We start from the raw sequence: 23,031 nt of genomic DNA, 5'->3' as shown, positions 1-23,031 counted from the left end.
CGGCAGGTGGACTCTCAACCACTGCGCCACCAGGGAAGCCCAATGTTTATTAATTTTGCTTTGGCAGATTTTTTTTTTTTTGGAGACAACAATTTTTCCTGGTCAGACTTCAGACATTTTCCCAAGCTTAGCTCAGATGCCCAGCACTGTGAGTCTTACACCTAGAGGTAAACTGGTCCTCTGGGCTTGCAGCACTCAGCCAAGCTCTCCCAAAGTGATTGGGCATCGATTACAGTGAGTTCTCAGGGATGCCCGGCCATTTCACAGGACTTCCACCCTCAACTAAAACAATCATGAGGAGGTCTGAACAATCCAAGAAATTCTTACTAATTAAATTCAAATTCTGGAAATTTGTGAATTTTTGGCTCTTTGGAGAAATTTACCAGTAACCAATGCTAAAAGCCTTCACCGGTGGCCTTGGGTGGAGTCATTCTTCTCGTTCAGTGGATGAAATCAGGTGTCATAAATCCAATTTACAGTATTTCCATTCTCCAACAAGAAGTGAGATTTGGAAGCTGATTTGGAGTTGCATTTCTAGGAAGCTTTTCTATCACTCCACAAAGTTATGCATGTACCACCAAGGTGTTTATAACTAGACCCAAGATAACTTCTTTAAAGATAACATACCAGCAACTGTTAGGTGGAGCATACTTTGTCGATTGATTTCTTTTCTTTTTTAAATTTTCTTCAGATAAATTAGGTCTTATCAAAGTGTATCAACTCAAAAATAATCATAGGTGGTCTGTTGACAGTCACAAAATCCCCTCTTTTGTTATCAGCACATGTTGAAATGATAAAGTTAGAATTTGAAAACTCTACTTTCTAGATGTGCGCTCTAAAAGTTATCACATGACCAATGTGGTTTGTTTAGGGGATTAATTCCTGACCTTGGTTTGTTTTGTATCTCCTCTTAAAGCATGGAATACATACTGAGTGCACAGTGGTAAGCTCAGGGATACTGACATCAGACTGCCTGGGGTGGAATCTCAACTCTGCCATTTTCTAGTTCTGAGAACTAGGGCAAGCTACTAAGCCTCCATTTCTTCTTCTGTAAAATAGTACTAATAACACTTAATAGGATTATTTTCAGGATTAATCAAGTTATGAACGTAAAGCTGATGGTGAGCAATCAATAAGTGTTAGTTTTGAGTATTACTCATTATTTTCTCACACCTGATGCTCGTTATTAATGGTTCCCAAACATGCCAGGTCACTTTTCCGTGGACTTTTTTTTTTTAAATAGTGTGGACTTGGTTCTTGTATCTCTCTTTTCATGCGTAACAGCCCAAGCGCGGCCACCCTTCAGAGGGACGATCGGCTCAGACCTGTGATCCACTGACGCCTGCCCGAGCGGCTACGGGCCGGGGCGGAAGTGCGGGGCGGGCGCCTGGCGGCCGGGGCGGAAGTGCCGGCGCACGGCGGAAGCGGCGACCCGAGCAGCCGAAGCTCAGGTGGGTGCCAGTGGTCGGGTGCCGGCAGTTGGGCGCTCGCGGGCCCCCTCCTGGAGCCGGCACGCGGGCTGGAGAGGGGGGCACGGGAGCCCCACACTGTGCCGCACGCTGCCGATTTCGATTGTCACTACAGGAAATTTAATTAAACCGGGAGCCATTAATCCGTGAACCTCCGGGGGCAAATTATAAGCGTGAGTGTGTGTGTGTGTGTGCGTGTGCGCGCGCGCGCGCGCGATGGCGCTTTGGGAAGTGAACAGAATGACAGGTGGGAAAGGTAGCTTTTTAAGAGGAAGCAGAAAACATCACAACTTAATGCTTCTTCCGTGATTCACAGATGCCCTGCTTCGGATTTATTCGAGTTTTATGAAGAGGTAATATAATCTCGACTGGCTGAGATGACTGCCTTTTTAAATAAATATTTTTGAGCAACCATGTTGACCTTTAATTGAGGGCTGAAAGGTTTAATCGTGGGTGCTGGCAGGAGCACTGTGAGTCCTGGGGCTCTCTGGACCTCCTGTCTGCCTTTGTTGGGCAAAAGCAGCCCTCTGGGTGCTGAACCATGAGAGAATAAATCAGACTGTACAGTTCTCAAATACTTAGCCTTGTCAGTCACCCCTGACAAATATCCCTCATACAATTTTTTAAGTAAGTCCAGAGTTACAAAAAGTCCCTACTAAATTGCTACTAACCTGAATAGGCAAGTGTCTGTTTCTAAGGCTGTTCTGTTGAAGAACAAGGAGTTTTTTGCCTGGCAGATCTTTATTCTTGTTTCTTAACAGAAAGTATTTTACGTCGTACTTTATATTTTAGAGCACTTAAATCCACAGTATGGCCCAGCTAAACCCCAAGGCTCTCAGCTCCTCCAGGACAGGGATAGTATCTAAGATCTGTTATGCCCCCCACGCTTTCTAGCACATTCCCCAGCATAAGCACGTCTCCTTAACCACACATTACCTTGGTTAGGCAGCCATGAGAGCCATGTCTCAGTGTGGGACTGCTAAAGATGAAGTGGCTATTAGTGGCCACAGTCTTCTCATTTACTAATTATCTCAGGAATACTGTGTGAAAATGCTTATGAAGCTCTCTACCAATATTTAAAGCTGTATGCATTGAGATTTAAAACACTTGGAAAAAGAAGTGTGCCCTGGAAATACTGAGTGGTTATAGTAATATTGGGGGTAAGGCGGAACTAATCATGGTTCTGTGTGAAATGTCGTAGCCTAATAACCAGGGTCCTGTTCTGCTGAGGAATTGCCTGGAACCAGAAAGGTCCTGTTGTGAAAATTAAGGTTGGCGGGGCTAGTGTTTTAGAAAGGCAGGCTCCACAGAGTTTCTTTCTTCATGCTTATTGTGGTCAGTAGTAGCTACCTGCCAAGGAAGGATCAATATTTTTATGTCTCCTTTATCGGAGGAAAATATGGCTATGTGGTTTTCTTTAGATGGATTGATGGCAGGTAAGGAAATAGAGAGGAGGATTTTCCAACTTGGGAATTTATTGGACTGTATTTCTATTTTATTCCAGATGCCTGGTTCTCAGGGACTCTTAAGTACCCAGAGGCAATGTGGAAATATGCCTTCAAAATAAGGTTTTTTTTATTATTAAGGTTTTTGTATTTCATAACATGTGCATACTCCAGCTGGCTGATGCGTTTAGTTACTCTAATGCCAGGGCTCAGGGTTTCACACGTAGCAGGACCTTGAAGAGATCTAGTACAAGTAGTACTTTTTTTTTTATGTTCCTTATTTTAAATCTAATTTTGCCACTGCTTTATTCAAGGAGTGTACATCAGAGGAAGCCAAAAGCCAGCTGGAATAGTTCCTGCATGCAGTTTTAATCTTGTTTGCAATTATTTTGAAGGGGAGAAACTATCTGGATCCAGGGATGTGTAGCTACACAGGTAGCAGGGACTAGGTGAGCTTCCTTCATCCTTCCCCTAGTATCACATAGCAAGTTTGAGAGACAAAATTATTTGAGGAAGAATATGCAAAGTGAAAGGTTTGGGCTAAGTTTCACGTAGATATTATTCCACATCCCTACCTTCCCATCTCAGTTACAGCCGCAGAGAACTGGAGGCATGAAAACATTACTCTCTTTTTATTCCAATCCTTACCCAAGATAAGATTTCCAGAGATGGAGGCAAATGCAAAATACCTTTCTATTTTAAGAAGGATTTCAGAGCATTTTACCAGTAATATCTAGTAATAACCATTTTACTGCTATAGGCTTCATCACTGTGGTACTGTATTATTTGTTTGTAAATCTTTCCCCTACCCAAGGTGTTTCCTTAAGGGCAGGGAAAGTATCTTAATCACTTTTCTATTTCTAGTATCTGGCACGGTGCCTGGTACATAACAAACACTCAGTACATGGTATAGAAGGGAGGCTGGATCTATAAGGAGTATGAAAGCATCACTGGGAATGCAACAAGGTAGAGAAAAGAATATAAAGCAGTAACCTTTCAAGGAGCTACCAGTGCAGTTATAAATGCTGCAGTTACTAATGCCTCGATAAACAGCTTGGAGTAGGGAAGGGCATATTTGAAAACCTACAGATGGTCACCAAACTGCCTTCCAAGGAGATGTAGCCTGATCAGTTTGCATGGTCTTTGTTATACTGAATAGAGTATGCAAACTGAAAGGCCCCACCAGCCCCCTTTCCACTCTCTCTCAAGGCCTGCCATGCCCACCTCCTCACCCAAACACCTGTTGAGTGAATATTTGAAAAGTATCCATTTGAAGGTATGCCAAATTATTAGCTTACCTAGGCCACTAATATCTTGGTTTGGTCTTGCCTTAAGGATAAAGGACTTATGTTTGTTCACTATTTTAAGGCTAGGTTACCCAAATAATATTGAAGGAAAGCCACAATTATCTTTTCTACTTTACTAACATTTCAAAAGAGTTCAAAGTTGACAGCTTTTTGTATTGTAATAGGGCAGGCATGTGGTATATGCTGCTTCCTCTGTTGCCAATGGAATTCCAACAGAAACCAGAATGTTACTACTGGAAACAGATGAACTTCCTCTCATTGTTCCTGTACTTTTTCATATTAATCATGAAATAATGGGGAAGTGGCTTCTACTTTAGTCAGAGGGAAGGACATAAGACAATTATTTAATTTTTTAAACTCTTTTCTTCTTAAAACATGTAGTTCTTCTAGTCAGCCAAGAGAACGGATACTGTTATTTAATAGAAATTTAGTCAGCCAAAGCAGCTTAGGATATAGACTGGAAAAAAAAAAACAAAAAACAGAGAGAGATCTAAATTCAGCTCTATTTCTCCAAGTTCGAAAATAAAGTTAATCTGTATCATCTTAGATTTAAAGATCAGAACCTCGTTCTTATAGTAAAAGAATTCTGCCGTCCGAAGCTGAGACTTTTCCTCATTCTCTCCATCCTTAAATTAAATCTTAAACAAAATGTGGTATCTGTTATTCAGTGTGCTCTGAGGATTAACGTATAAAACTTTTTGAGACTTTTTTTGGAAAAAGGGGGTTGAACTTGGAAGTCCCTTGCAGTTCTGAGAATTCTGTGTTGGTCTCATTATACATAAAAATAGGCACTGTTCAAAGAGAAATATAGAGGGAAAAAATTGCAGTATAAAAGGCTTTGGTAAAACAGTTTCTTTATCCATAAAGCAAGGGAAATCTCCAAAGTGTCTTGGAATCCAGTTCCAAAATATTAAGATTTTCTATCAGTGACAAGTTTTAAGTAACAAAACAGGACTCAGAGAATTGCAGAATCTCACATAACTGAGGGTGGCTGAGGCATGACCTCAAGGGTGGATAGTTCCCAACATTCAGGTATTAGTGTCACAAGTCCAAAGAAATGCTGGATTTAATATCTCAAATGTTCCGAAGTCATTTGCTACAAAATGGCTAAAAATGAATGAAGCATCTTTCAGGTCTTGTGTGGTCATGTGGATAACACGCCTCTTTGGCAAGATGAATTGGAAATGATGGAGTATTAGTGACAAATGGAAAGCATTGCCTGGGTGGATGGAGTTTGAATTGCAAACAGTTACTCTTGGAAATGAAGTTGTGTGCTTTTTAAATAGCAAGGAAACTGGCATTACTAGCTGGGTACAATAAGACTAAGATGTTTTAATGAAATTGCCTTCTTTCTGGGTCAGTATTAAGTATCAGATATACCTTCAAAGGGAATGGGTCATTTTGGTTAAGGAGGATAATGTGGAGAAGAGTCTGCATAATTCCTTTTGTACTTTGTTCCCATCCCTTGAACTAACTTGATTTTGCCGTCATCTTAAATGCTATCTTTATGGAATGAGGGAATTTTCAAATTGGTTTTTAAACTCTATTAAGCCCTCATGTATAATATAACCCAACCACATTATTCAGGCTTTCTTGGCTTTCAGGAACAGCTTTGCAGCCATTATGTCTTTTTTTTTAACATCTTTATTGGAGTATAATTGCTTTACATTGTTGTATTAGTTGCTGCTGTATAACAAAGTGAATTAGCTATACGTATACATATATCCCCATATCCCCTCCCTCTTGCGCCTCCCTCCCACCCTCCCTATCCCACCCCTCTAGGTGGTCACAAAGTACCGAGCTGATCTCCCTGCGCTATGCGGCTGCTTCCCACTAGCTATCTACTTTACGTTTGGTAGTGTATATATGTCCATGCCACTCTCTCACTTCATCCCAGCTGACACCTCTCCCTCCCCGTGTCCTCAAGTCCATTCTCTACATCTGCATCTTTATTCTTGTCCTGCCCCTAGGTTCATCAGAACCATTTTTTTTTTTAGATTCCATATATATGTGTTAGCATACGGTATTTGTTTTTCTCCTTCTGACTTACTTCACTCTGTATGACAGACTCTGTAGGTCCATCCACCTCACTACAAATAACTCAGTTTCATTTCTTTTTATGGCTGAGTAATACTCCATTGTATATATGTGCCACATTTTCTTTATCTGTCTGTGGACACTTAGGTTGCTTCCGTGTCCTGGCTATTGTAAATAGTGCTGCAATGAACATTGTGGTACATGTCTCTTTTTGAATTATGGTTTTCTCAGGGTATATGCCCAATAGTGGGATTGCTGGGTCATATGGTAGTTCTACTTTTAGTTTTTTAAGGAACCTCCATACTGTTCTCCATAGTGACTGTTTCAATTTACATTCGCACCAACAGTGCAAGAGGGTTCCCTTTTCTCCACACCCTCTCCAGCATTTATTGTTTGTAGATTTTTCATGATGGCCATTCTGACTGGTGTGAGGTGATACCTCATTGTAGTTTTGATTTGCACTTCTCTAGTGATTAGTGATGTTGAGCATCCTTTCATGTGTTTGTTGGCAATCTGTATATCTTCTTTGGAGAAATGTCTATTTAGGTCTTCTGCCCATTTTTGGATTGGGTTGTTTGTTTTTTTGATATGGAGCTGCATGAGGTGCTTGTATATTTTGGAGATTAATCCATTGTCGGTTGCTTCGTTTGCAAATATTTTCTCCCATTCTGAGGGTTGTCTTTTCATCTTGTTTATGGTTTCCTTTGCTGTGCAAAAGCTTGTAAGTTTCATTAGGTCCCATTTGTTTCTTTTTGTTTTTATTTCCATTTCTCTAGGAGGTGGGTCAAAAAGGATCCTGCTGTGATTTATGTCATAGAGTGTCCTGCCTGTGTTTTCCTCTAAGAGTTTTATAGTGTCTGGCCTTACATTCAGGTCTTTAATCCACTTTGAGTTTACTTTTGTGTATGGTGTTAGGAAGTGTTCTAATTTCATTCTTTTACATGTAGCTGTCCAGTTTTCCCAGCACCGCTTATTGAAGAGCAGCCATGATGTCTTAATAATACTGAACATTGTTGCACACTCTGAATTCAGAATATGCCTCTGCCCTAGGCCAGATGCTGAGTCAGTATCTTCAGGGTTGAGGATAAGGGGAGGGGTACAGTGTGTGCAAGCCCCACTGTGTTAACAAGAATTAGTCCAGAATCCCCTTGGGACCCCTGGGTGCTAGAGGGAGTGTATAGGAACAGTATATTACTGTTCTTGATCAGCATCTTCATTTTATTTTTCTTAGCTGAATGTTTTTCTGGAAACCAACCCCATTACCAAGTAGACTCCTCTGAAGCAATGATCTGGAAAATGTGACTGCTAAGGTCCAAAGATTCTAAAACAAACTCTTGCTTACTCTGAAGATTCCTCCGCCCTTTCATTTCACATCTGTCAGCTTGCTATAGGCCTAGGCAAACACAGCAGCACTTCTGGACATGGAGGAGAATGTCAAGATGATGAGGGTCTGCCATTAAAAATCATTCTTTAAATGTGTCCATCACTAAGAAAGAAACACATTATTCTTCCTTTTCAGAGGCACTTTTCCATCTCAGATGCTCAAACAGTTGCAAGATCAGTGTCCAGCCACCCTAATGTCGCCTCCCCCATTTTCCTGCTGGGTCTTTTCTGATGCCAAGGCTTCCCAGTTATGACTGAGGATCTAGAGAAGCGAGTTTGCGAAGAGCAAGCCCGTTTACACTTCTGCCCAGATCTGTGTATGAATTTTGGTCCTCTTTTAATGGCCTAGCATTTTAGATTCCTACAGGTAACTACTTCCAAGCCTTTCTTTGGAGACCTTTGACGTCTTGAGCTATTGCCATGGCATTTCTTCTGTGTGAGCTTTCCCCTTCTCTGATCTGGAGGATATTTAAAAAGCAAAGCCTACGGGCAGAGTTTCTCCTAGTCTCTGTAAAACGAGAGAACAGGGCAGGGGGTTGTATTTCCACTTTACAGTTGATGAAACAGGCTTAAAGAGATGAGGAATTGCCTAGCATCAGAGAACTAATTAGTGGAATTGCCTGTCTTTGGGGTTTATATTTATGAAATCTGCACACAGAAATGCATCCAAGAATTCAAACATGCTGAATTCCAACTGAAACTCTGTAAGAAATAGTCACTTTAAAGCTCTAAATGAAGAATCATACCACTTGTGCTTAATTCCCCTGACTGATGAGTTCATGGGAACTATGTTCATTTAAATTTACTTTGACCTCTCTACACAATTTATTCAAAAATACTTTGGAACAAGTTTTGTCTTGAAAGATTATTAATAAGTCCAACTTTACCACTGCCTAGGCAGCTTCTGTTTTGATGTACAAGGGTTGGGTTGAGGATATCATTGGTAAAGTAATAGTGGTACTGAATTTTCTCTTCCTTGAAAATATAAAGGCAAGTATTGGGAAGGAGCAACTGGAAGGGAAGTGACTTTTGTTCAGAACTTATCAAGGGGAAACCTCTACCCCTTGCAAACTGAATTTCAGTGCCCTGTTCTGTAACTATGTGAGACCTGAGTAAGGTAAGCCAGTACCTGGTGCCGAGGTATTTGCTGGTCTAGGTATTCAGTCTTAGAAGATAAATATGCTGGGTCTTTGATCAGTGATCTCATGTCTTAGGAATTCCTATTTAAGCAGTGTTCACAATCTGAAGTTTTCAGCTATTTCTGTTTGAAATATTTTTCAGTTTTGCGATTCCCTATTTCTGAGACTATTATGCCTAGAGTTTTAAATCTTCCTTTTGGGGCCAGTAAAAGCCCATTTCAGTCAGTAGAAACATCATCATTATCATTATTAATAATAATACCTTATTTTTTGTATTATTTAGTAATAAATAGTTAAGCCTTATTTCTCTATTCTGCTTTTTAACTTATACAATGATTTTTACATTTATTATCTCTTTTTAAGACACCCAACCAAATTTTGCTTTTACTCTTCTCCCCTACCCCACTGCCCCCATCCTCACCAGAAATATCCCCTTTTACTTAAGATGTGAAATTAGGCAAGAGTCAGACAAGGTAGTTCATTTTAGGGGTAGGCATTGGTTAGAAGGTTTCATTCTTTTGGAGCAACATGAGACGCATCTCATCTGATTTGTGGTAGCTTCTTTGACTACCCCTAATCTAGTCCAAGCCCTTATCACTCTTTTTGACAGTGGGCCACTCCCCTCTTTCTGGAGACACTTTCTCCTGTTGGCTTCCATGATGGCCCACTTTTCTGATTTTCCTCCTACCTCACCAGCCTTTCTGCCTCCTTTGCTGGCTCCTCTCTACCCAACTTCTGAATGTTGGATTGCCTCAGAGATTTGTCCTGGGTCCTCTTCTTTTTCTCTGCTATTTAGATGATCTCATGATCTCAGGTGTAATTACAGCCCTTAAACTGAGGGAGTCTCAAATTTTTATCTCCAGCCCTGGTTTCTCTCCTGACGACCAAACCTGTACACGTGACTTTCTACTTGAGTCTCAGCTTCTCCCTCACTGAGCTCCCAGACCCATACATCCTTCAATCTGTTCCTGCCTCAGCTGCCATTTTAGTAAATGGCACTGCCACCCACCCAGCAGCTCAAAACCAAAACTAGAATAGTCCTTACTGTCATTTTTAATTCCTCATATCCGGTTCATTGGCAGGTCCTTTGGCCCTGTCCACACCACCCTCCTTTCTCACCTGGACTACGGCAGTAGCCCCTAACTGGGTCCCTGCTTCCACTCTTGCCATCCATTCTCACACAGCATTAAAGTCATCTTTTTAAGATGTACATGAGGGACTTCCCTGGCGGTCCAGTGGTTAAGACTTCACCTTCCAATGCAGGGGGTGAGGGTTCGATCCCTGGTCAGGGAGCTAAGATCCCACATGCCTCGTGGCCAAAACACCAAAACAGAAAACAGAAACAATATTGTAACAAATTCAATAAAGACTTTAAAAATGGTTCACATCCAAAAAATATATTTTAAATAAATATAAAATGTACATAAGACCCATCACTTCCCTCCTCTAAATCTAACTGTGTGAAAATAGAACCTCAGTTCTTTAACATAGCCTGTGAGGCCTTAGGTGATCCAACCCCCACTGACCTGTCTCCTCCACTCTTCCCCTTGCTTACTGTGCTTTAGCCACATGGTCCTTTCTGTTTCTTCCACTAAGTCAAGGTTGTCCTTACCCCAGAGTCTTTGCACTTACTGTTCCCTGTCCCCAAAATGCTCTTCCTTCAGATCTTTGTACCTTCTCAGCCTTTAGCCTCAGCAAAAATGACACCTGCTCAGAGCATTTTATTTAAAGGACCTGCCTTAGTCACCATCACATCACCCTGTTTCACTCCCTCCCCTCTGCTTACCACTGTCTGATGTTGAGAGACATAAAAGAGTCTCTAACTTCCCTATAATATGGACCCCATGAGGCCAGGGACTTGACTTTTCTGTTCACCACTGAACCCAGTACCTATGAGTATCTAAGACATGGAAAACAGTAGATAACTGTTGAATCAATGATCTCATCCCACACCTGGATTTTCATAATTGAACTCTTTCCCATCACCATTCTTCTTTCCTTTGCAGCCATCCTGCTCGCTGTTGCCAGATCAATCTCCTAAAACACCGATTTTATCACATCACTCTCGTTTAAAACCCTTCATTGGCTCCCATCCAAAAGGCCACAGCATTCCTACTTCATGCCTTTGTGTCTAACCCTGGCTTCGGAATGCTTCCCCTTCTTCTACGTATCGAAATCCTACATGATTTAGGATCCTTCTCTCGTGAAACCACTTCCAATCTCAGCCCACAGTACTCTTCCTTTCTCTTATGACATTTAAAGTTGCCCATTAGATGTCCCTGTTGTGATCTCTCTTGTATTTATATTGTTTCCGTGAGGAATTTAACTCCCTCCTCCTGAATCTGCTGGAGTACATCTCTCTATAATTCTTGTTGCTTGTATACAGAATGTGGAGTTGATTTCTCCATGTGAGAGTTTTATTTGGAGGGAAAGAAATGGACTAAACACCAGACAGGATGAAGAAAAAACGATAATGGTTTATTTTGCTAAGAATTTGAAGCGGTGAGGGGGGGATATGGGGGCAGAGTGTATGTACCAAGTGATGGATATGTAAATGCCATATACCTTCAGTGAAATTATAATCTTACTGGTTAGGCCAGGCCCACACTTCAAATAGTTAGAAAACTTTTGCACAAATCAGTGTGTTGAATGCAAATTAACAGAGCACCCACTGCATTCAAACAGTGTAGTAGAAACATCCAGATACTTGGAAACCCCACAGTCATGGTAATAATTTAAAAAAAAATAAAAAGGGGTTTTGTCTGTAGGAACTCATATGACCAGTCATTCCTTTCTGGGACTGATTCTCTACAGGCTTCTCTGCCCCCATGTGGTAAACCTGTTGGCACTGAAGCCTGGAAGTAGAAGCTGCAGGGAATGAAGTGGACATGCAGGGTATGTCTGCTCAGGGTTTCATGTGTTATGTGGGATCAAATCAGCAGTCCAAATGCATAGCCAGGCGAGGCTGTGGTGATCATTTCGCAATGTATGCAAATATCAAATCATTATGTTTTACACCTGAAACTAATATAATGTTATGTTATTTAAAAAAAAAGAAAGAATGAAGCTGAGCATGAGGCCATGTACAAGTGGGCCCACAGGTGGCTGGTGAGCTGGGGATCCTTGTTGTAATATCATGTCTGAGTTGGTGCTACCTCCTTGGTGGTTCCCCTGGCCAGGCACCCTGACTGCCGTGGCTGAGGTGCTGAAAAAGAACCTGAGATCTCACGCACGCAGGGAGTGAGGGCCCCGCTCCAGGTTGCCTTCCACCCCCTACCCTCTGTTTCTGTTCTACAGCCTCATTCTAACCCTGCTTAACCCCTTGGAATTGACACCTCAAAGTATCTGCTCAATTTGCAGCTTTGATTGTGTCTCTATATGCTGCGTCTCCTTGTCACTCTTGGCTCCACACTGGGACCCAAGATCCTAGGGTAGGCTCTCACTTGTTGGGGAGAGAGGGAGGTTTGGACACAGCTGACTGACCAAAAGCATATAAGACCACTGGGGAGGCATCATTTGTCCCTGTTTCCCTGGATTAAGTAGAGCCCAGTGACCCAGATGAGTCCCCTAAGAGCAACCTTACCTCATTACATAAACTTTCAGTAATCTAAAATAATGGATTTTGTTCCCAAGAGAGGGATGTGTTTGTGTGTGTGTGCGCGCACATGTCTTTCTAGTCATTGTGTAAAAATAGGAATGTTGTACTTAGATGGTAATGAATGTGAAATGGAGCACTTAACATCTCACATGGCATAAATGACGGGACGGAAGCCTTGAGCCTCTTTCTGGAACACAGGTTCAGCAAGAGTGACGGTAATAGTGTTTGGTTAATGTCAGCTCACCATTAAATTTACATTGTATTCTTGTGAAGAAGCTCCAACGTTATCTGTTAATAATGAAGGCGGTACCTGAGTTTATATAAACTTTTTGATTTTGCACATGAGCTAAGAACACTGCAGCTTGCTGATGAGGGATCATATGAGCTTGGAGATTCGGTGTGCCCAAGGACTCTTCATATGAACAAAAATTCTGGTCAGTGAAGGTCAGTTTCTCTACTCAAGCGAGAACAATGTTGTTTCCCTTCGAGTCAGACACACACAGCATTTGAAGAATCCAAGAACCCCACATAAGTGATGTGCAGCCATAGCCTGGGCGGCTCCTCATGCAAGAAATGAATAATCCTTAATAAAGGCTCAAATGACCCTGGCTTCTTTCTATGCAGTAATCAGTTGTATTAATGGTATGTCCTTCAGTGCTTCGCAGGGAAAATGCTATAAAGTTATCTTCCTTATCTTGCTTCAAGGAGGGCTGAATTGGTCCAGTCAGTCCTCCTCCATGTTGTTATTTGATTCTGCCATAAAGACCACTGAAGTGGGCCTCAGTTTTGTTGAAAAGCCAGCATTCCCTTTCTCTTTCAGGGTGATCCATGCCTCTGAGCGGCAGCAGACTTGAAACAGCAGGAGTCACCATCTTTATTGTTAGGCTGTGGAATTTGTTTTAGGCACATTCTAAATCCAGTCTTATGCTTTTTTTTTGTCTGTGACAAAGGTGACCCAATTGTGCTTCTTTGATATTATGAACACAGCTCTTTTTGCTCATATCACAGAGGCATGTAACAAAATACAAAGGATAAAATTGTGTCTTCGTGTGTAGTAAGGACACACACTTCATGACTAAATTCAGTGACATAATCAAAAAGGTGCTATCCTCCCACAGTCATGAGCCAACAGGCATAGACCGCCTTTCAGAGTATTTTTTATAGTGCTGAGATACTGTTCAAAAATAATAGAACTAATGAAAATGTCACATTGTCAGAGTAGCCAATATTAAGATTTTACTTCAAGAAAGCATGATGGGGTGACTGTGACATTGACAGCAGTGGTGTTAGGGTTTGGGGTGTTCCAGTTGCAGTGTAACATTTTTCATTTTACTTTTCATTTCTAGAACTAAGTGAGCTCTAGTGTTCAGAACTTTAGCCATAATACCTTATTTCTGCCTAGGAGAGGTATGGGAATTTTTTTTTTTGGTATCAGACTCTAATATAATTTTATAATACAGTGCCTACAAAGAAATAAGTTAATTTAACAATGTGGTAAAACGCACGTGCCCTAGTGCGCTAGGGCATTTGGAAAATATGCAGGTAGTAAAATTGCATAATGCTAATGCATTTCTCAGTAAACATATGTGCCATGTTTAAGTGATTAAATACATATTTAAAAAAAGGAGAAATAGAGACTAACATGGAAAAGAGAACTAGTTTTAAACAAGATGGTTGTGGCATCTCTGAAGACTTTACTTAGCTTTTTGGGTTGGTTGAACAAGTATTCTAGCAAATCTGGAATGAAGAGCAGCTCTGTTTACTCTGACAGGTTTTATTTGTCTTGGGTGCAACCAAGACCACATGCTGTGTTTTGTCATGTTGGAAATACTGAAGCAGATTTCCATTGTGAATGTGAATTTTTTTTTTTAACAAAAGCCTTAACACCTCAGTCTCAACTCAGTTAGGTGAAAGCAGTAAGTTTTCCATTCCTTACCAGCCTGACATCAATAAATCTTAAATCCCTCCACCAAAAGCACACAGCTGCCGTTCACTGTCCTGGTTGTAACCTTAGGTCACTGCCTTAGATAGCCTGCTCCTTCTCATTTCCAAGAGCTATCTTTCTACCTTTACTCTCACAAAACTGATTTTTAAATTTTTCTTTCTCCTTCATTTAAGACAGTTTCTTTAACTTCATACCCTAGGAGGGTGTGCCACTGTTGGCATAAGGCCTTGCCAAAACCAACGATGCAGAAATTTCTACCTGTCAAAAACATGGCTAGCATTCCATTGATACTTCCCCTTCCTTTATATCCTCTGTAGACAGAGCCATGTTTGGAAGCTATTGTCTCCAACCACATTCACCTATTGGAGTGTTGGTTCTGCTGAATTTATGGAACATATTATATATACCAGGGCTTATCACTTAGTTGAAAGCAGCACAGCATATTGTGAAATTGTTTAGATCCATTTTCCTCCTTAGAATAATGCTGGGTCCTTGTAAAATCCTTATTACTTTCCTTTTTTATGCATTATCAGGACCATTTAGTTAGCAGGGAGGTCCAGGGAGAAGTGGAAGACTAAGGATTTAAGAGAGAAGGAAAGATTATTGTTTTCACAGATCAGAATCCAATCCTTTTGTCCCGTCTACTTTACTCTGGTGTGATATGGATTTAGTGCTTTTCTCTAAAGTCATATCATTCTGTTTGAAATGAGTTTAAAGCTAATCCTATGCTGAGAAGCCTGGTCACCAGTAGAGATTAGTACATAATTATTACAGGCGTGCTCTCTGGTGCAGAGCAGGAGGAGATTCAAGGTGGTGGTGAAGGGGCTGGGGCCAGCTGCAGTGCCCTGGCCTGCATCTTGTGGACACCATGAGGAGCACTGACCTTTAGTTAGGATATGAGATCCGCCCACATAGTGACTGCTGTGCACACTGAGTGTCTGATCAGGGTTAGAGGTGAGACTAAAGAGCGGGGGAAAGGCTCACTCCAGTACTATTAACATTCGAACAACTATTTGAACACCTACTATGTACCAGGTTAATTGTAGATGCTCAGGAATATTGGGGTGAACAAGTATCTGCTCCTATGGAACTCATGTTGTAGTAGAGGGGACATATAGGTAAAGAAATAATTTTAGATAGTGAAGGATAAAAGAAAACCACAGCAAGATATGAGGAAGAAGAGTGGTGGACTGGCCCACATTGGTAAGGTAGTCACTAAGGCATCTCTAAGGAGGTGACATAAGCCCAGGCCAGATGAGAAGCTACTTAAGAGTTTTTCATGCAGAGAAACAGCAAGTACAGAAATCCTGATGAAGAAATGATCTTTGGTTATTCAAGGAACAGAAAGAAAATCTTTGTGCTGCAAGTTGCCAAGATAAGGGAGGGGAAACTGATAGATGAAGTTGGAGAGAGAGAGTAAAGAGAAGTTAAGAAATGAAGATACCAGGAATGAATCCATGCAGGGAATATTGATAAGTGATAAAGTCAACAGTGTATATGTGTTTTAAAAGTGAAATCATCATATCTGTAGTTTAAAGGACAAAGCTGGAGGCTCAGTAGAATAACTAGGAATAAGTAGGGTGTCTTATGTCGAGCAAAGTAGCAGGATGAGAGACCTTCAAAGCCTAGTGTTTGACATGCTGCTATTACCAAGCTGTTCTTACTGGAATATCTCCAGTAGAAACACTAGTACATTTGTGGATGTTTTAAAAAACGATGACCATCTCCTTTTAAAATACTTCTTAGAAGAGCTGAGTAGATTTTTGTTTTTGACAGGTTGACTCAGCCTAACCTCCCCTATAAGTTCCTCTAAGGACAGCTCTGTGTTTCCCCACCTCTTGCAGCAGAGGGGCATAAATCTCATAAGTAATAGCTTTAACCTTCAGCTGCAGACTTGTGCTTCTTGCTTACTATCTCCTTTACCATGAAGGTGGCTGGGCATTGTTGAATGCTTACCTATAAGATAAGCTACCTCTGCGAATAAAAACCACTTCAGTAAACTTCCCACATTTTAGGGGATCATCAGGATGCTAGCAAAATCTGCAGGTGAAATTTAATTTTTTATTCTAATTAACAAGCCCATGGAATTTGCTTACAGAAACCAAGTTATTAGACACACAACTAATCCATACATTTGGATTTTTTCCCATTCTAAATTCTAAATTTGGAATACAGTGAATATTGAGGCATCATGAAGACTTGCCAAACATCTTGGCCTCTCTGACACTCCTGGACTCCAAGAAGCACATCTGAAGTTTTCAAATTCCATCATAGATTTGCAGCTTACCGTTTCTGTTATAAAGAGCAAAGTCTACAGCACATAAGTTTACTCTCTATTTTTCTTTTGGCAGAATTAAGATGCTCTGGTTTCAAGGAAATAGCATGCAACTTGCCAAACACTCCTTTCAACTGCTCTTGAGAAATCTCTCTGCCTCTAAGACTGCTCTGCCTGTGCTAACCTTATTCACAAAGGTACAGAGTAAAAAGTAAAATCACTACTTTAAAAACATAAAGGATTAAAATGTTGGGTGAAGAAAGTTGTACATTTAAGAAAGGGGAAAAATGTTGAAAGGAAAGCAATGGTATAAATTTTCTTCAGACATGCTCCTCAATTTTTCAGTTCCAGTTACAACAGTGGTAACTCTTTATCCTACCCTACTACCCTATCCTACTTCATTGTGTCACTGTTATCAGGAGGTAAATTAATATATTTAATTGTCATCTGATCCATACATTGAAAGAAAAGAACTATCAGATGTTTACAAGTGTATCACTTAGGAATATAGTCAACTCTTACTATTTGTGATAGTCATGTTCTATAAAGTCACCACGAACACTGAATTAGCAAGTACTGAACTACTGCTCCTAGGGAAAATATAGGGTTAGGTTCCTATGAGCTTCTGGTCACAACATTTTTGAACTGATCAATACATAACCTTGTTTTACGTGTGTTTCTGTTTAAAGGCACCTTATTTAACATATATTGTTGATTCATTAACACTGAGCTCAGGGCCAACAGCACTGTAACTTATGCATGAACAAAGCTTATCTAACACAGTATTTTCTCCGTAAGGCACATCACAGCCTTCTTATGCTTAGAAACACTGGACAGCACTTCAGCACTATGCTTGGGCCATTTTAAATCGCAAAATAACCAAGAAAAAGCACAAAAATGCAAAAAGAGTGGCACTAAGTAGAAAAGGACACTTGTTTACAGTATGAGAGCTGGAACAAGAAGGCAGAGCATCATCCTGTCCCACCTCAGCCAGAAATGTGCACTTTGAGCAACTCAAATTTTTCGCTGCTCTATGCACCTGCATGTCTGTGAATGACTACAGAAACTTGGGTATTGATTTTAGGGTTACAAATAAGTTTTAGCTAATAGATGAATTTGCAAATACAGAATCCACAAATAATGGGACTGACTGTACTTATTTTCTTATCCCTAACACTGGTTTTAAGCTATAAAGCAAGTTTAAATTTAAGAGCTTTTTCCTCTAAAATTTATAAGACAAACATTATGGATTTCCTTTTGCTAGTTAACATTACTTTGTGTGATTTGTAATCAAAACAGAAATAAACTGCAGGGTAATAGAATTACCTTTAGTGAATAATATTGCCATTCAAACAAAAAGGGTCTCTTGTTTGATAGATTTTTTTCAGATTTCAGGCATTTTAGCAATTTGAATATATCTGACAGTTATCTAATAACAAAGTTTAAGTCTTTTAAAAACTTCTTATTGAAAATAGTTAATCTTTACTTTTCATATTCATAAGTATATATTGCATTATTATGGAACAAAAATATTTCATCATTTGTGTCTACATATGAGAAATGTGTGTGAAAATTAACCACAAAAATAACATAATCCCTTAAGGCTAACGGTGCTCACTCAGCCTAACTATTCTGCACTATTTTTCAGTTTGAACAACAGCCAGGTTAGCCAAAAACATGTGCCAAAGCAAAACACACTAATCTTCCACTCAGCTTAAAATTTGTACCAAACCCTTCATTTGTGTCATTAGATATATAATAAGACATTACTCTCAGCTCCCAGAGTTCACAGTCCTCTGAAAGAAAAAGTACAGTATCAGGTCTCTTTCAGTTATAAATAACAGAAAGTACTACCCAGAGTGGCTTAAACAAAAAAAGGATTTTATGGGTTAGTCTGGTTTCAGGAGTAGCTTGATTCTGAAACTTAAGCACATTACCAGTCTCTTCAGCACTCCATTCTCTAGGTTAAATCAGTTCACACTCTGGCTCTTCATATGGGTAACTGCAGCGATCCCAAGCCTCAGATCTCACATTTCAGGTATCTACAGAAACTCCAGCAAAACCGTCACACTATCCTTTGGCTCTGATTGGCTGATCCCTGAGCCATTTGTAGTCGAAGGGCTACAATATGCTGGATGCCTCAGCCTAAATTAGGTGTTCCACACCCGTTCAGGGAGGAGTCAGCCACATACTGAGAGCAGTTCTGTGAGGCAAAATCACAGCATTCTTGCTACAAGAAAGGGGAGTGGGTGGTAGACAGCCAACCCACCAAATGTCCACTACAATTCAGGGATAGGGTAAATAAGTGCTGTATTGGCACACTGAAAATCCTAGACAAGGATGTACAAATGTTCCAGACCACTGGGTCTTGTTATTTTTCAGCTCATAGATTTCTTTAAAATTTGATGACCTTTCCTCATAAAAATACATACACACATGATAATTTGCCCAGACTTCCATAGTCCCTGGGTTGTTTGTTTTGTTTTGTTTCTGGCTGCACCGCACAGCTTGTGGGATCTTAGTTCCCCGACCAGGGTTTGAACCCGGGCTCACAGCAGTGAAAGCGTGGAGCCTTAACCACTGGGCCACCAGGGAATTCCCGTTCTCTGTGTTTTTTTAAAAAAAACAAAATAAAACACCTGATCCTAGCTCTACTAAAGTCTTTTTATTATAAAAGCAAATAGTACCAAATTTGGTACTTCTGCAATTTCACTGGTTCTTGTTTTGCTTTTGCTTTTAAGATCCTCTCTTGACTTTTTGAAACTTTCTCAGAGAATTTTAACGTGGTTATCTTAAAAATCACAGACTGGGCTTCCCTGGTGGCTCAGTGGTTAAGAATCTGCCTGCCAATGCAAGGGGACATGGGTTGGAGCCCTGGTCCGGGAAGATCCCACATGCCATAGAGCAATTAAGCCCGTGTGCCACAACTACTGAGCCCGTGCGCCACAACTACTTAGCCCATGCGCCACAACTACTGAAGCCCACATGCCTAGAGCCTGTGCTCTGCAACGAGAAGCCACCACAATGAGAAGCCCATGCACTGCAACAAAGAGTAGCCCCTGCTTCCTGTAACCAGAGAAAGCCCGCCACAGCAACAAAGACCCAACGCAGCCAAAAATAAATAAATAATTTTCTAAAAAGTCACAGACTATCCATAATCTATTTATTGATAATGCTAAAATAACATAATGAGCCCTGAAGCAGGAAAATACGGCCAGAAGGACTTTTCTGAAGGAAAACTGTCTTTTGATGATCCAGGTTCTTATTTCAAAATAAGGTGAGTTAAGCTGGAGGAAGGGCCTCCATAACAGCTCATCTTTTCCTGTCATGTTAAAAAGCAGGTTTTATATAAGCATCAGTAATGTTGAATCTATTTTTAGCTCATACAAGAGAACCTATAGTAGTACCTGTTCATTGAGTCAAGACCTGAGAAGCCTTTAAAATCTGCCAATGATCCACAGCATTCTCGGCAGACTTCTCCTCTAGATGGTTAGGGTGCAAACAACAATGGGCACTAAAACTCCCTTGCTCCTAAGGTGGAGAGTTAGTCTGGGAAACCTATTGCTGACACTTGTAATGAGAAAACTGACAAAACATTGAAGAGTTGGTACAATCATCACCCAAAATAGAGATTTTTCCCTTTTAAAAATGGGACGATCACTATCTAACTCCATCCCAATGGGTTATTAGGAAAAACAGGCTGGGGAATCCCCTGGCAGTCCAGTGGTTAGGACTTTGCACTTTCACTGCCATGGGCCCGGGTTCATTCCCTGGTCAGCGAACTAAGATCCTGCAAGCCGCGCGGCGCGGCCCAAAAAAACAAAAACAAAAAACGGAAAAACAGGCTGGCAACTCTCAGTGCCCCCCAATCAAAACAGACTTTAAGACATTCTGGTGATGTCAGCCAGGCCTGGAAGGTGCTCCTGACCTAGGAAGGACAAAGCCCTAGGACTATAAATGATATGGAAAATAATCTTCCTAGATATCAATTAGATGAAGCCAGTAACAAAAAGTGTAAGCATCTAAATGTATTGTGTGTACATATATATACACAGATGTACATATATACATACATATATGTGTAACAAATATAAGCATCAACATTTACTAAATAGATTTATTTGTCAAGAAAAATCAAAACACAACTAAAAAATGCTGAAAGCCCATTTACCATGAAATACTAGCTATTTTATAAGATTCTGTGGCAGTGTTTTGCTTTGGAAAATAAAACAGTATAACCTGGTAGAAAACTGTCCTTTAAAATAAGTATAATCTGCTGCTTGTGGTTTTTGTCAGGCTGAATGCCATTCTTTGGGTTTAATGGATTTTTTCGTCCTGTAGGATCCATGCCCCCTTTGTGATGAAGCCAAGGAAGTACTGGAGCCTTATAAAAACAGGGTAATATAATACAGTGTGGCTTTATGTATATGGAATAGATACTGTATGTAGTATAAAGTATCTGCCTGGATCCTTTCTTTAAGAAAAGAGATTGAATGATTTTGTCATTTAAATTTTATTGAGAGAGATTTTAGTGCTAATTTCCATAAAAGTCATTATACCTAAGTGTTTTTCCCTGAGCAGTACTGGTTTTCTTACTCTGACCCTTAAAATGAGTCAAAGTTAACTAGCAGGTACAGCATTTGGGCCTTCTGTTAAGTTTTTGTCCCTATTCCTTTTATCTTATGTTGTCATTTCCATGAAAGTGTTTTCCTGTTGCAAACCATAACACCTTTCCCAATCTTACAGCCAAAACATGTCTTTCTTGATTCTCAGGCAGCTTCCCAGTTGGGACATTGTTTATTTCATTGGGAACTGAGTAGTAGGTGGATGCTGATCCTAACAGATGTAACAGAAAAGTAGCAAAATTAGGGAATGTAAAGAAATCAATCAGGTTATGCAATTCAGGGTCATTAGCTGCCTGTGGACCTCAAACAACAACAGTAAAAACCTCTCAGCATTAGAACCAGTCTGGGGATCAGTTTGTCACTACAGCCGTTGCGTTGTTCCATGTTCTCTGAAATCTAGAGCTTTAGTCTGTCTCTGTTTCAGTTTATTTTACAGGAGGTGGACATCACACTTCCAGAAAACTCTGCTTGGTATGACAGGTATAAATTTGACATCCCTGTCTTTCATTTGAATGGCCAGTTTCTGATGATGCATCGAGTAGATGTCTCAGAACTTGAAAAACAGCTCCAGAAACTTGAGCAGCAAGGTGTGGGAGGCTGATGAATGCCCTCATGATTTTCCACCCTCTCTGTCCGGAACTCATTTTCCTGAGGAAATGACTGTGGCCTCATGCTCCTTTTGTCACTTTCACACAGCTCTAAGGATGTTCTGAACTCAGTGGTGCCAAATAAATGGTAATATTCCTCTTGTGATTAATGGAAGTACCAATGTGGGAACTGTTTACCTGTTGGCATTTTATAAAATAAGAGGAGTGTATTGGCAGGGAGGGGATGATGGAAGGCAGGAGAAATCTACTTGTTTTATTTATTTTTCTCCTTTGTATTAGTATGGAAGCATTTCACATTCATTGGACAGAGCCGTTTATAGGAAAAATGCTCTCTGTCCCTGTTGCTGCCCTAAGGGCTTAACTTTTTAATGAAAGAATAAATGTTCTTCCACTTGGTAGATAAAGTGAAATGTGAATTGTTAATAACTGTGCACAGTCAATAAAAGGATGTTTTAACAAATGCATCTGTATGAAGTCTATCTCAGAGGAATTTAATAATACCTGTTTAAAATTAGAGCTCATTTTTTTTGATAGAAGAGAATAATTATCCTAGCCAAAGACACTTTGTTTGAGAAAAACAAAAGACTTAAACCCCAAAATGTATATAAGAATCTCAACGTGTTTTACAGGTAGTCAGTAAACTGATTTGTAATATTTGAGTACTGCCTTTGATAGTTTTTCAGTTATCATCAACTGAGTTAATTCAGCTTTTTTGTGTGTGTGTGGTACGTGGGCCTCTCACTGCTGTGGCCTCTCCTGTTACGGAGCACAGGCTCTGGACGCGCAGGCTCAGTGGCCATGGCTCACGGGCCCAGCCGCTCCACGGCATGTGGGATCTTCCCAGACTGGGGCACGAACCCATGTCCCCTGCATCGGCAGGTGGACTCCCAACCACTGCATCACCAGGGAAGCCCAATTCAGCTATTTTTAAGACAGTGGTTTTATCAAGTTTTAATATCTTGGGGAAAATTCACATCTGACCATAACTGAACGGATATGTCATCTAAAGAAAAAATATTCTTCACCATTTTATGTAAAGTATTAAAAATGTAGTTGTGTACTCTTATTTGTATTTAGTCAGGTTCAGCCAGTAGAGGAATGGATTCATTTAAAAACAAAACTGCCTTTTCCTCTTAAAATCGCATCATTGCAATTTCATCTGTAATGAAATTCTTTTGAGAACTATTTCTATGAATTTGG

At 40.4% G+C, this 23,031-nt stretch overlaps 1 protein-coding gene and 1 long non-coding RNA gene across 6 annotated transcripts in view; one reads left to right on the top strand and one right to left on the bottom strand.

Annotated features, from left to right (window-relative positions):
• LOC308616839 overlaps positions 1-23,031 on the bottom strand; it is a 136,868-nt gene that overhangs the window by 100,312 nt on the left and 13,525 nt on the right. The gene's annotated exons all lie outside the window — the stretch shown is intronic.
• On the top strand, positions 1,409-22,291 carry LOC308616836 (glutaredoxin-like protein C5orf63 homolog). 5 transcript variants are annotated; one of them, XM_081233286.1, is made up of 5 exons: positions 1,460-1,642; positions 1,786-1,822; positions 16,675-16,795; positions 20,940-20,996; positions 21,648-22,291. In XM_081233286.1, exons 2-5 carry the CDS (start codon positions 1,815-1,817, stop codon positions 21,822-21,824), a joined length of 363 nt encoding a protein of 120 aa, XP_081089412.1. In that variant the 5' UTR covers positions 1,460-1,642; positions 1,786-1,814; the 3' UTR covers positions 21,825-22,291. The 5 variants fall into 5 exon arrangements, with proteins under 5 accessions (XP_081089414.1, XP_081089412.1, XP_081089415.1 ...); XM_081233288.1 differs by lacking the exons at positions 1,460-1,642; positions 1,786-1,822 and adding an exon at positions 1,409-1,451; XM_081233289.1 differs by lacking the exon at positions 1,786-1,822.

The sequence above is a fragment of the Mesoplodon bidens genome (assembly GCF_964165515.1).
Source record: "Mesoplodon bidens genome assembly, chromosome: 4".
Lineage (NCBI taxonomy): Eukaryota > Metazoa > Chordata > Mammalia > Artiodactyla > Ziphiidae > Mesoplodon > Mesoplodon bidens.
The sequence above is the reverse complement of the archived record's forward strand: the minus strand, read 5'-3'. Positions and strand labels throughout refer to the sequence as shown.